Source organism: Lonchura striata, chromosome 14 (assembly GCF_046129695.1).
Source record: "Lonchura striata isolate bLonStr1 chromosome 14, bLonStr1.mat, whole genome shotgun sequence".
Taxonomy (NCBI): Eukaryota; Metazoa; Chordata; class Aves; order Passeriformes; family Estrildidae; genus Lonchura; species Lonchura striata.
The window spans coordinates 9,708,438-9,723,228 of NC_134616.1; the positions used below are offsets into that span (position 1 = coordinate 9,708,438).

General features: G+C 43.1%; 1 protein-coding gene across 3 annotated transcripts in view; it reads left to right on the forward strand.

Annotated features, from left to right (window-relative positions):
- The window catches only part of GRIA3 (glutamate ionotropic receptor AMPA type subunit 3), a 145,609-nt gene that overhangs the window by 111,128 nt on the left and 19,690 nt on the right, over positions 1–14,791 (forward strand). For 2 of the 3 annotated variants that reach the window (XM_031504790.2, XM_021548471.3), the window contains exons 13-14: positions 12,491–12,738; positions 13,294–13,408. In XM_031504790.2, the coding sequence (XP_031360650.1) occupies positions 12,491–12,738; positions 13,294–13,408 (363 nt within the window). The remainder of the gene's footprint in view (positions 1–12,490; positions 12,739–13,293; positions 13,409–14,791) is intronic. The other variant, XM_021548472.3, reaches the window with a different exon arrangement.

The following is a 14,791-nucleotide window of genomic DNA, read 5'->3' on the forward strand; positions in this document are numbered from 1 at the left end:
CCTTGTTACAGTTCATATTGAAAGAGGGATTGTATGGGGATATTCCTTCATTTTCTTAATAGTTTGACACAACAAGGAAATCCCTTCTCAAGGAGAGATCAAAGGAATGAGTGTTCCATGTGAAAGGATACAAAGTCTGGTAAATGTATGAATGCTTTGTTGTGCTGCTAATAATCTTGAGATGAGCTGTGTCTCTCTGCTGGTGCTGGGAAAAGCAGGGTTGTATATGAGCTGATCTGTCAGGAGCTGCCAGCTCCATCAAGCCAGGCCAGGAGTTGGATGGGGATGGACCAGAGCAGAGCCCCAGCAGTGTGGAGCAAGGCTGCATGGGCCCAGTGGGAAGAAGAATGAGCCCTCAGTGTGCTTCTCTCTCTCTGGCATTCTCAAGGAACACAACATAATTTCAGCTGTATTAACTTTTGCAGAGTAATTAATTTGAATAGAGTGATGCATCCATGAAAGTGTTGTAATTAGAGTCTTCTTCAGTTGATTTGAAAAGGGCAGAAGCTTTGCCTTAGAAGAAATGCGTATGTTCACATAAATACTTCATTGTACAGTCTTTATTAGTGATTTAATAAGATGGTAAAGGTGGCTGAAACTTTAAATAACTTAGAGGACTCTTGCTTTCCGAGGTCCTGCAGCACAGACTGCACCTCTCTGTGTTCTAGGGTACTTGTATTCCCTTGGCATCTCTTTCCACTCTGCTACCAAAAGCATCAGTGGATGTGACAGTGCTCTGAATTGGAAAAAGCCATGAGTTCTTTTGAGTACAGGGTAATGCTTATCCCCGGTGTAAGGGAAATATCCTTCACCTATTTTCCCCCAGAATTTTGCTGGTTTAAACAGCAGTTAGCTGAGTGGCTCATGATCATTTACTCAGTGAGAAGGGAGCAACTTGGCTTTATAGCTGGGCCATGGCTTCACACAGGAGGTTCAGGACAGTGTCTCCAAGATCCCATTAGGAAGCTTGTATAGCTATATCTCTTTCCAGAGCTGTAAGGCTAAAATGTTTCTCCAAGACTCTAGTCAGATCCTGATCTTTATCACTGCTGTTGGTCAGGGGAAGGTACCAGACTGACAGTAGAAAGGAAAAATTGCCTCCTGATGCATCATAAAGGAATGACATGTAAGTCAGCTTCAGATCCCCACCATATTGTCTGCATGTGCTAGAAGGAGCTCCTCCAGGTCATGGCTCCCTTCTGCCAGCCCCATTTCCAGACAGAATCACTTTTGAACATTTTTTTTACAGTGTGAATACCTGAAACTGGACTGATACCAGCCTCTCAATTCAGATGAACAGATGGCAATGACTTTGAGCCACTTCAGACCTGGGCAGACTCCAGCTCATGACCTATTTTCCATCTTGGCGGTTTCCCTAAACACGGCAGTGTCTCCTGGGTAGAGGCTCTCCCAGCTGTGGGGGTTAAGCTGGATACACCATGGCTGCCTGAGGCTTGCACAGTGGCTGCTTTGGTGTGACACTGCCCTCACAGTCCCAACCCTGCCCTCACAATCCCAACCCAACCCTGCTCTCATAGTCCCAGCCTGAACTGGTATGTTAGAAAAGTTTCACAGCAGACACTGTTTACACTCCTCACTTGTTGGTGATTCTCTGCATAAAGGCGTTTGTCCTCCCAGTATATCTAAGATTCAGAGGAACCTTCCTGTATTCTCGTGGTTTTTGCTTGCTTCTGCTCAGAAGTATCTTACATTTTGAACTAATTAGCTTATAAAAGTGTTTAAGTGGCAATCAATAGATTATATCAATTGCCATTTGGCTTTCAAAGGGCACTCATCCATATTGAAAAGGAAAAGAAAGAACCTCTCCTGAGATATTTATTAACACATGGACTCAGATTAAGGACTCCAAAAGTCCTCTTTTTCTTTCTTGAAGGTTGGTGAAGGCCTGTATGAGAAAGAAGTTTCAAATCCCTAAGCTACTTTTAAGGGTCTATCTGTTAGAATTAACATCTTCTAATACATTCAGTTAAAGTTTCAGCATATCTGAGCAGCTTACCAAATCAATATAATACTATTTAATCCAAATTTAGCACTGAGCCTAAGTGTAATACCACACTCTTAATACTTCACCTCCAATATGCATATATTCAAAAGGCATGACCTTTACCATCAGTTAGTGATTCTTGTCTAAACTTAGCTGTATTTAAACTTCAGCAGAAGCAGGACATGTTTGTAGACATTTAGAAATATAAATTGCCCTTGAATTTATGGTTGTTTCTTTTAATTGATAGCAGATATTTCTGTTAAGAGGCTTCTGCAAAATACCTTGACAAGTATATGTTTGATCATCAACAGACACAGCTGACCTGCTAGTACACTTCACTGTGAACTTACATAGTTAATCACTGTTCACAAAATTAAGGAAAAAAGAAGATCTCCAATGAATCTTACTTTATTGTAGAAAGTTTTCTTTGTATATTTCTCAGCACAAGTTTAAGGATGTCCCTGACCAAATAACTCAGCTACTGAGTGGCTCTCCCATGCCTCAGGTGGAATGACTTGCCCTGAAGTCAGCTCCTGATTTTTCCTCCTGGAAATGTCATTAATTGCCAGATCTGTTAGGAATTTCAGTAGAAAGGCCAGAGATCCTTTAGGCATGATGGTTGTTCCAGTTCTTACAGCTGGTTTTCCTCAAAAAGTGATTCTTTGCAAACCAAGTTCAGATGTGAGTCCTTTCTGGTTGTCTATACATAAAATATGTATAAACCTACAGTTTTTAAGACACAGGAAGTCATGCTGAGGATGGCCCCTTAAGATATTCCCCATTTTGAAACTATTCTGAAATCAGAATCATTCAGCATGGAAAGATAGAAAAGCATGAGATGCACTAGCAAGAGGCTTTGCATTTCTGGTTGCCCATTACTGAGGAGAGGTGCTTTGACATGCAAACAACTACCAGAAAAAGCAGTAAGTGGGAAGGTGACTGGTGAGGTATCTCTTGAAAAGAAACTTAAGTACCAAATTGTTCAGCTAGTAAAACTAAAGACAACATAAAAAACAATTTGTTGGAAAGCAAAGAAAAAAACACCAGGCAGATAAACACCAAAAAAGAAAATGAACATTTATCTGAAAGAACAGGGAAAGAACAAACTCCAAAATACTCTTGAAATTAAAAGGAAACATTCCTTTAACCCATCAAAAGGATTTAGAAACACCTTGAGCTAAAAGCACAGGAGGTAACTCATCCCCTCCTGTTCAGTAGAGCCTTCTGCTGGGCTGTGATGGCACCCGTGGGTCCCTCCTGGCTCAGAAGAGCCAAGTGCCACTTGGCCCCCCAGCTGGCAGCATGCAGAGGGGGCTCCCCATGCAGGTGCCTCTGACAGTGGCAGGCAAGGCTAATGCCAGTCAGGCAGCCAAGGAGGAGCACAGCTCCATGGCAGAGCCTCAGGAGAGCGCAGGAATTATGACCGTAATGCGTTCGGAAGCACCAGTGTGTTACACCCCATTATAAATTAAAGAGCTCATTGCTTTCCTCTGATGATAAGGTTGTGTGAAGACGAGAGGGAAATAAATTCCACGAGCAAGCAGTTTAGGTAAAGAGAAGCCTTGGGTTATACACCCCTAGCTGCCATATGATTTTTATGCATTCTGTGCAATCAAACGATATTGAGATCATCATTAGAGGCTATTAAAAACACCATTGTGAACTCTGTGCACGCAGCACTAAGGGTTTCATCTGTAGTTAAACTCTTTGATTTTTAATTTCAACATTTCTTTTCCTAGTGAAGATGAAGGACTTGTTTCTAGCACTGCAGTCATACAAACACTTTCCTTTTGCCTTAGGATAAAACTATGATTAGCAGTTTGGAGCTTTCTGTGTTCTTGACATTGAGCTAAACAACACAGTCATCATAACAAATTCCTGACAAAAATATTGAAGTGTGATTGTATTTATGAGCTTCAAAGAATAGAACATCACAGAAAAGTAGTAGCTTCAAAGATGAGTTTCATAGATCTGAGATACGCAATGTGGCAGTGGTTAATCATAAAAAGTCCTGTAGTTTAACTGTTTTTAAACACAGAAGGTGTGAAAATATTATTCACCTATATATTTTCTCTCTCTTCCCCTGTTTGATATAGGTGGGAGCATGTACAAATATTAAAAGGTGAATGTATGCTTGCAGAGAGATCAGAGCCTCTCCATTGCATGGATGATAGATGGTCTGCTGCTGGGGTTCATTTAATCTCTTGAACCTCCTTTCTGCCACATGGCCAACAGGCAGTTTTAAAGGCAACAGGAAATCAAATGTGACATAATTACAAAAGAAATGGTTTCCCATGAAGTGATCTAATGTCTTTAGGCCTACAGATTGGAGAGGAAAATGTATCCTTACAGGAACTAAAATTAACAGCTCATCCATCATCTACTTCTTGGAAAAGAAGTGTTTGAATGGAGCTGGGCTTAAGGTGGCTGAACCACTTTACTAATTTCAGCAGGCAAGCCAAAATTTACAAAAAAATTCAGGCAACACTTAGTAACAAATATTTGAATAAAGCTCTCCATTATCTTCAATAACAGATGGCATTTGTCTATCAGCTCTTGTGTTTGTGGTTTAGGCTTTCCAGCTCACCTCTGTCTCCATACCACCCAGCAGTCACCTTCTGTAAGAGCAGGGCTGTGGGACCAGGTAGGGAGAGGGACTGAAGCCTGTGGGAAGCTGGACACAGAGGGGCTGCAGCCCATGGGAAGCCAGACACAGCAGCTCACAGTGGGTTAACACTATAACTGTGTCTGTACCACAGAGGCAAAGCAGAGAGTGCCTGGGGGGAAAATCACTTGCTGTTTGAATGCTCTACTTTTTGGAGAGAAGCTCTATGATAATGATAATGACATTGCCCAAGACAGCGAGGACTCTGGTTTTTCAAGTCTCTACTATTTTATGTAATGCTGCTGTGTCACATTAGTACATGCTTATTAGAGATTCATTTAAAATACATGGGTGCTGATAAATGACTCACAGCACTGCTACTGTTACTTTTGCATAATTAGAAAATACATGAAGGTTTAGAAACTCTAATGATGTGAATATGAAACATCCTCTCTTGCAGTCCACTGGGATTTCTCTATCATTGCTTGTATATTGGCCTTTTCTGTCTGGAGCTGAAAACTCATTAGACCTGACAGCGTTCAGATCATGTGCTGGAAATGCCATTCTCTATTAATTTATTGCAGGCCAAATCCAGAGCAGGGCTGGTTGTGCTGCTCAGTTGCCCAGACAAGACAACTCTGCTGAATATGTCACTGCTGGAAAGATGCCCCTTAGCCTGAAGGCTGACGTAAGCCTCCCTCCAGCCAGCTTGAGTGTGTGCTGCTCCTGCTCCCCAGACAGACAGACAGACAGACAGGCTTACCCAGCACATCCCTGGTATGTGCCACCCAGCCCTGTCACCCCCCAGCACTGCTTCCTCGGGCCAAGCACTGGCTGTGTCCCTGTGTCACAGAGGATTTACAAAGGCAGCTTGTCTCTGGTAAAGACTTTCATTTTAATTTCCCAATCAGCATTGCAACAAGGAGGAGTAAAGGCAGCAATAAAGTGAGGAGATGAGTATAGTCTGAAGTTCAGTGTTGTGCCAGGAAGGGATGTCTTAAAATCTTGATTTACATTCTGCTGCTCAGACTGTTCCTGACATGTCAGCAGTGTCTGCTTGCAGCCGGAGTGACTCTGCTTGGCTGTGTGAGCAGAGCTCACTGCACAAGAGCTGCCTGTTAAAAAGCAGCTGCAGCACATCACCTGCCTGCTGCCAAAGGTCACTCTTTGAAAAAGACCATAATACACAGGGAGAAACTCTCAAAACACACCTCCTAAAATACTGTATTATTTCTGTAAAACACTTCCTTTTGTGATCAGGCCACTGTCTGTGTCAGGTGTGGAAAAAGTAATGATGCTGAAGCCTGGAGGGATTTTATTAAGATGCTTCCCCAGCTGTTTGGGTGGGCACACTGCTGTGGACTGTCCTTCCCCACCATGACCACCTCCACCAGCCTCCTGCTGGACTCCCCATCCCTCAGCCCCATGCAGGGGTAGTCTGCATCTTGACACAGAGGATTCTAAAGGAAGACAGCACTCCAGGGGTTTGCAGGCCTGATCCTTCTGCTCTCTGGGCTTTGTTTGCCCCAACTGGGAAAGAAAAATGCCATTTCTAAAGCATAAGTTATCATTTGAGCAATAAACCAACATGGCAATGTCTCCCATCATATGTTTGGCTGCAAAATATTATTAGTCACCAGGTCACCCTTTCCTTTACGTGTGTGCATACACTCTCAAAGATTTGTGTGTTCCTGCAAACATACAGACTAGTTTACATGTGCATACTTGAACCTTGCTTTTCTGTGGCATCCTGCAAATTCATAAACCGTGGGTAGAGATTGGTAGATTTGGGGTTTGGCCTTGCTGGAAGAGAAATGCCCTGACCTACTTTCTTCTGCCGAGAATGTAATAAAAGCAAGAGGTTAATGTAATGATGGGATTGATTTTTCTGTCCATATAGGTAAGTAAATTGCTGGCATCACAAGTTATCTGTGGCTAAAAGCTGTGACATTGATCTATTAGACTCTGCCCTATGACCTTCAGTAAATGACATCTCTGCTTTCATGTCCTCACAGGGGAGAGGGGACTAATGGTGCCCTCTGGCCTTCATGAGACCTATTTTTACCTTCTCAGTAAAGAGCTTGGAAATCTCAGGCAGAGGGACCTTACTAATAATATTTATCATGTTCTTACATAGCATCATCATCAGGCTGGCCTCCATGTGCTCCAGGGCTGAGATTAGGCTGAGGGCTCCCACCAGTGTCCCTCACTCCCCCCTGGAGGCAGCTCTGCCAGGGATGACTCAACATCAGGCTTGGGGGGAGTGGAAAGGCATCAATCAAAGCCATATCCAAACAGCAAACACAGTGCTGCCACTCCATTGTGAATTGCCAAATTAGAAGTTTAGTTAAGCAACTGCCTAAACCCCGTGGATGTCAGTGGGGCCCAAGCCAGGCAGCAGCAGCAATACCAAGGCAGTCTCTTGGCAGTGTTTTCATTCCTGTCTAGTAACTTGCTTTTAAATGGTTCATAAGCTCCTGGACTCATTAGCTGCTGCAGAAGAGCTAATTGCACACATGGAAGAAAAGCAATGAGTGATGATAATGAAGCTACAGTTCACACTCAACTGCCCAAGTTCATTCCAGTGAGGTGTGCATCTCTACAAAGAGAGGTGTGATCTGTATAAAGGGAGCATGTATTATTCAGATTAAATACCTGCACTGATTTTAGTATGGACCGTTGTGTTTTGTATCAGCAACATCTGTCTGACTTAAGGGCTGTAAATCCCCCTTGTTAAGGAGCTATAATGTAGTCATAGGGTCTGTGCAGCAGAGGAGAGTGGTAAGTCTGCTGCTCTAGGACCTTTGTTAATGTCTCTGCCTACCTTTATGTGTGTGCTGCAGTCAGGATGCTCCACATGCTTCTTTATTTTGCTACACTTTGTTTATCACTCTTAATTTTGAAGGCAGAGGTAAAAAATTAACATCAGTATAATCTAAAATTTCTTAAAGTACAAAAAAGTTATACAGTTACAAAATAGATAACTGGATTTTTAAAATAATATTTGAGTAAATTTAGCTCATGACTGGATGATCAACAGCTCTCACCTATAGGAGAACAATTTGAGCTTGGCTGCTGGGAAATCACTTCCTGGTCCCTGTCATAAGAAATTAAGGACCATTTTAGTCATTTTTAATAAAATATCCCAACGGGCTGCACAAGGAGACATTTTGAAGACCTTCAGGTTGTGGAGGAGGTGGTAGGGAGAGTTAAACATTCTAAATTGGGTAAAGGACATCTCTGTAACATACTTTAACTAGAAAGGAGAAGCCTTGCTTCCTTCAAACACAGCAGCTTCACCCCTACTCAGTAGTGGAGGAGGTGACAATGTCACTTTTAGCAGAAGTGTGAGACAGATGTCTGCAAAGGGGGAAGGGAATTCAGTCACTGGGAGGAGGCTTCATATTTTAGAGCTAAATTTAACCAATGTCAAGGAATTGTCCACGGTGTGCAGAGGTTTGCTAGGTATCTCTAGGTGATTTGGAATGTGCAAAAGTGAAACCAAGGTCTAGCTCAGCTGGAACCACATTTGTGGTTGCTGGATTGAAGACATTACTGCATCTGAGAGGCAGATTTGCCTCCTTCCCATGCCTGTGTCACTCACCCAGCCCTGACTGGCCACACTTTTGGATGCTGCCACACATTCTGGCTGATTTTTCATTTCACTGCTGGAGTCAACCACACAGCAAAACTAGCAGAATTAGAATGAAAGACAGTGTTAAAATTGTGGACTGATGGAATTGACATCTTCTTTTCAAATGAATGCATTGCTACCCAGAAGCAACGTGTATTTAGGTGCCAATTAGTAACGGGCCAAGTGAAATGAGTCCTTGGCACGAGAGCTGCTGGCCCTGCTGACATGGAAGGGAGCTGCCTGCACCCTTGGCTGTAGTGTTTGTGGCTCATATTTCTGCATAAACATATCCAAATAAAGAAAAAAAAAAAAAAAGCCAGCATTATTGACAAAGCAAAGACCAGTTCTATTTATATCTGCAGTAAGGCTGCGATAATGAAGACGCTTTAATGTGTCTCAGGGCCGAGATGAAACACTGAAAATGTTTCTTTTAAGAAAAAAATTATAATAATATCCCCTTGAAATCCCGAGGAAATGTGTGTGGCGGACTTCTGGAGAGCAATATCAAAGAAATAGGAGTTGCAGAGCATAGGGAGTTACTATAGTTATGGGCTTTGAATTGGTTTAAATCTTTGCTTTTAAGTTTTTTTTTTTCCTAAGGATCTCTTTAAAAGTAACACTTTATTGACAGGGAGAATGTTTTACTGCCACTGAACTCTAGCAGCAGTGCAGATCTGTCAGACCTTGCCTTTCTTAGGAGTGTAAATCCTTTCTCTGTGGTTGCTTCTGCTGTCTGGCCCCTTTTATGGGTGTCAGACTCCTAGGGGGGCTGGGAGAGGCAGTGTGAATGTCTGCAGAGGGGGACAGATGGGTAAGAATGTTCTTTCAACACGGAATTTGGAGCTTTATAGTTAGAAAAGACATTTTTCTTTTCTGAAAGTCTTTTAGGGGCTTCTGGGAAGGTTGGGTTTTGTGGAGGCAATTGGAAAATTGGAAAAAAAATATTTACTAAAAATACCATCTGTCATTTCATCCTGTTGCATCTTTGACCAGCTTTAATCAACTGGTTGTTTCACAGCATTGAGCAGGTTTAAAATACGGCTCTAGGAGCAGCAAACACCCTTGAGCACTTGAGCATTGCTGAGCACGTGTGCAGGTGTCACAGCTCATATGGTGCCACTGTCCCTTTCTCCAAGAAGCCTCATCGTAGCTAATTGCTTTCACCTTCTTATGAATTTGGGTGATGCTGCAAAAATCAGCACTCACCAAGCAGGACTCATTGGCCAGAGCCCATCACATCCCTGGTCCTCTCTCTCAGAACCCCTGGATCCTCAGCCAGACTGTGCTCCAAACACATGCCTGATGCATTTTAGAGTAACCTTTCCAGGTCAACACATGCTTTGTTTCTAGCTTCAATTTTTGTATACTTCTACTAGATCAGATTGCTGTTCTTATTTAGTTAATTTGATAATAACAAGATATTTTCAAAATCCCACTTGCCAGAAGAAGAGGTGGGCAATGACCATATAGAAATGGCAACTGATTTTTAACTACATCATCCAGAAGAGTTAAATGAAGGCAACAGACTATAAAGCTTAGGCTAGTTGTTGAAGTTGAAAAAAGATCAGGTTTTCAGTTGTAGAATTTGGTTTTCTGAAGCATGAATGCTGATATTCACCCTTTGCCCTTGGAGTAGGGAACGTGCTTTGTGGACCATGTGCAGCCCTGTGCATGCTGTTGGCACTACCAGATAACTGTGATTATTAACAATGCACAGATGCACTGGCCATTGCTTTCAGGTAGTCAGGTGGAAAAAGTATGAAAGAACTTATGACAGACAGGTATTCACGTGTGAACTAAAAGATTGAAAGGAAAAGAGACTGGTTTATCTGGGTAATTAAAGGCACACTCTGCAGGGGAAAACAAGCAAAAGCACATGTAGTGCATGCACAATTTGGAAGGTGCACGACCTCAGCTTGCTGAGAGGTATAAAGAGTAAAGATTGTTTTCTACCTTCTTTTTGTCCCTTGGATGCCTATTTGCAAATATAAATGGCCAGGTGTGTTTGCATTATTTATATTAGAAGAAGATGAAGGTTGTAAGAAGAGAACCTTGAAGCTAGGACATGCCACTGCTCCTGCAGTCTCCGTGTTGGCCGCCCAGGCTGTTTGATGTTCCCTTGTGCCCAAGAGAGCTGCCCAAGAAGGGCTGGCAGGCTGGCCAGGGCAGTGCCTGGGACACTGCCTGCACTGCCACCTGCATGGGTGCACAGCTGCCACTGCTCACAGCTGCCCTGCTGCCCACAGGGCACACCACCTCCTGGCACTTCTGGTATCCCTGGAATCCCCACAGCCCCTCTGGCAGGTTCTTGGGAGCCATGCAATGCCCTGGGCAGCTCCCAGCAGGGCAGGAGATGGGGAAATGCCCACATCCATTAAGTGGGTTGTTGGAAAAGCAGGAACACCAAGTGTGCTCGCAGAGGGCACCTCGAGCAGGCAGTGATTAAGTGGCTATCAGGGTGTTCTGGCTGCCAGCCCATGGGTCCCTGGCCCTGAGCCCCTGTGAGATTCGCTCCTTGGGCAGGATCCATGGTCCTGCAGTCAGCTGAGGCTTAGCACTCCCTGCAGGGGCTAAACTGCCACATTCCCCACTCAAATTCAAAACCACCATCCTCATCTCAGGCTATTCAGTGTTTGCTGTTTCAGGGGAAGGTCAGGAAAATACAGATTCCTTCTTTCAACTTGTAAGGACCAGTTCAGACCCCAGTTACATCCCTCTTTGTCCTGATGCTGGGCAAACAAAGCTGTACAGCCCCTCTTTCACACCCACCACCCAGCCAGCCCCTCTTGTAACTGGGATATATTGTTGTCGCTCTGATTTCCTCTTGTCAGATGGGCTGATTTTAATTGGTTTGCATTTTCAGTTGTTTTTCAGTTCATCAGAAAGGATAAAATAAAATCCTGCCCTCCGTGCTCCTCTCTATCCACCGTAGCAGCACCAGCTGAGCATGTTAATCTGAGGAGCAGCAGGCAGAATCTGAGTGCAGGCAGGGCTTGCTCCCTGTGAAGTGTTTGGAGGCTGGTTGTTAAGCATTACATTATTCAAAATGCATTAAATTGTCCTGAATGAAGAAGAAGCATGTCTCGATCATCAAGCTGATGGGCATTAGCAGTCTTCCACCACAAGTTTGCTAAATTTGAACTAGATTTAGCTACTATCTGCTTCATTCCTGTTCTGCAAGGAAAGCTGTGGACAGGGAACTGGCAAGAAATATGAGGCATAAATTCAAGGTACCCACAACTTGGCCTTATATAAATCCTTGGGATTTCTAGACTTTGGAGAAATGCAGTTGGCATTACTGCCTTGTGTTGACCAAGCAGGAAAGTTTATCTGGGAGTCCAGGAAACAAATTCTTGACAGTCTGGAGGTGGCTTTGAGATCTGAGGGTGGCTTAAATGTTACTGGTGGGGAAGAGAGAGAAGGGGAAGTAACACATTTCTCAACATTTCGAGGTTTCCAAAGCTTGTATGCTGAGCTAGAGGCTGTTAGGGTTTGCTCAGGCTCAAAACAGGGAAATCAGGAAAAAATATAGATGGGTGACAGGCAGTTAACCAGCAATTTTTTCAGCTTATTGCTAATATTTGTATTTGCTGTCTTTTAGGAAAATAGGCAACCACATTTTGAGCATTTGACTATTGATTCATAAAAGATTTTGTAATTACTATTTATATCCCTTGTTTGAGCATCTCTGTTGGCAGCCACTAGAATGTCATGGTCTCCTGTATCATGGACCTGCCATTGCCACTGTGACAAACACACTCCTGCCTTGCTGAAAACTTGTAATAAGAAAAATGCCAGCCCTTCCTAGCTGCAGTTAGTCTAAAAAAAAAACAATGCTGAGGATTTGTGTGAAGAGGAGAGACTCTTTTTGCATCTGTTGGCAGTGATGGATGAGCTGGGATTTCCCATCTCCCTCTGGCTCAGTAGCAGAGCAGCACATGGGCGGATAAACCCAGCACAGAACAGGAGCTAAGGCTGGGATGGGCACACACCATTGCTCATTCCGAGGCTGCCAGCTACTCAGCAATCAGTAGAATAAATGTCTGAGATATGCTTCTCCCCCCAAGCATTTTGTTGTTTGGTCTTTGTTCAGGGGGCAATGTATCTCTCTCCAAGCTACCTTGACTTTTTTGATCTGTTAGCCTTCATCAGTTACAGGGTGTCATTACACCTCTAACCCAGCTAAGCCCAAGGAGCTCAGTCTTGCCAACATGACTCTTCCTTTCCCTCCTTCCTTCTCTCCCAGAGGTCAAAAATAGCTGTCTATGAGAAAATGTGGTCATACATGAAGTCGGCCGAGCCCTCGGTGTTCACCAAGACGACGGCGGACGGGGTGGCCAGGGTGAGGAAGTCCAAGGGGAAGTTTGCCTTCCTGCTGGAGTCCACGATGAACGAGTACATCGAGCAGCGCAAGCCCTGCGACACCATGAAAGTTGGAGGCAACCTGGATTCCAAGGGCTATGGTGTAGCAACCCCCAAAGGCTCAGCATTAAGGTGGGTGGAATAATATAACAATATCCATGTTGTTATAGTATTCCACCTACCCTGATGTATTGTGTTGTCATTTTCTTTCTTGTGGATTTTGAGGTAACTTAAAAGTTTAAAATCTTCAATATTCCATGGAGTTAAATAAGACGGTAAATTATGGTTTCATTTATTTAATGCATCCATTTTTTTGTGTTCTCTTCGTGTTGTCCTCTCTGATTGTTTGTTGCTGTTTTAATTTTACAGTTCAATGGCTTTTTCAATTTAAATGGTAAAAGCCAAGTTAACCTGCCATATGTGACGAATGTTAACTGCATGATGTGGTGTTGTTACTTTTTTTCTCAAAGACGATTTCCCCATCCCGCACACTTCAGTTTTGAGCAAATGTTATCCTCCATGCCACCTTCCAATATTTAACCCTGTATTTGCTGTACAGACATTTTGATAGCTCCACGTTCTGTGAAATTTTAGCCAATTTGTCCTCTTGTGCTCCTTTTTTTATACGTTACGATTTCCTAAGCATTTGTGCATTTTTTCTTACAAGTTATGTTTTATCGTTTCAAGAAATGCTGTTAACCTGGCAGTATTAAAACTGAATGAGCAAGGCCTCTTGGACAAATTGAAAAACAAATGGTGGTACGACAAAGGAGAGTGCGGCAGCGGGGGAGGTGACTCCAAGGTCAGCCTCAATGTCACCACAATCGGGTACCTTAGCAAAGAGTAATCGGCAAGGCTGTTATGTTGCTTCTCAAGAAAAAAATCTCAAAAAAAAAGCAGATGAAAATTATTTCATTAATTGTGGTGGGGAAAGAAATCACTATTTTCTTGTTCAGTAGCTCTTTCAAAGAAAAGTCTTATTTAATATCATCAGCGGGTTTGTTCAAGCTTGGAAACCTTATTTAACTAACAGATAGAAAGTCTAGTGTTGGTGGGACCTATGCAGAGTAAATCAGTGAGGCAACTGTACAAGAAGCCAATGATCACCTCTTGTCACTGTCCCAGCCCTTGAGGGCAAGGGTGTATGAGACTTTTTTTGCCAGGACCAGTTGTGCCAGCACAGACCTGGAAGCTCCTGTTTCCTTTAGCTTTTTGGGGAGGTTTTGGAAATTGTGCCTGGAGCATTCAAATGTCACCTTTTGTACAGCACTGACCAGGCTGCTGCACGCTCCTGTGCAGGAGCCCTGTATCCATGTTTGACATGCCTTTGATACAGATGTGAACCCAAATCTGGATCCAGTGGCAGCAGTGGCAGCCTTATCACTGCTAATGAGCTGAGGCTTCTCCCAGCCTTCCAGGCAGCCTGTACTGCACCTTCACAAAGTTGCTTCAGTGAGCTTCTGTATTGCAAATGTTAGCTAGTGTGCTTTCCTCTTGCCAGCTTTGGCCTGTAGGACTGGCAGCTTCTGCAGTCTTTAACCCAGCAAGGATAAGCTATTGCTAGAGTTGGCTGGGTGCTATTGGTCACCTTGGGTGCAGGAATTAGCAAGAAAATTAATTTAAATGACATGGTTATACTGAAAAGTACTGAAATTCATTTTTATAGTGACACTTTCCTACATCTAGTAAAACCAGATCTTTAGGGAACTATAACTCCTAATCTCTCCAATAAAAATGCTTCAGATTTGGTCCAAAATCAATAATAACAGTAAACTGCAGTTTCAGACAATTACTGCAAATTACTGCTACAATCTATTCATAAGAGTTGCATACAGTTGGCTATATAGGAAATTGCTCAGCTTGTCATGTCTACTGCTAGCAAAAGCCACTGTGTAATATTAAAGGAAGGAAAAGCTCTTGAATTTGGATTGATTCAGTAGCTGGAGGTCTGCAGTGCTCAGCAGCAGCCTGGAGATGAGCAGAAGCTTTTTTATGCTTTTTAGCTCTGCTGCTCATCCTTCACAGAACATTTTTATATGTCATATTTGCCAGTATATTAAATGTTTAATATCCTCCTGGGATCCAGCACCTCACTGTCTAATGCTGCCTCCCTGAAAGAAAACTCTTCATACAAACCAGCTTCAATGAACTTCATTGCTTCAAGTTCATTGAATTAAACCCAGCC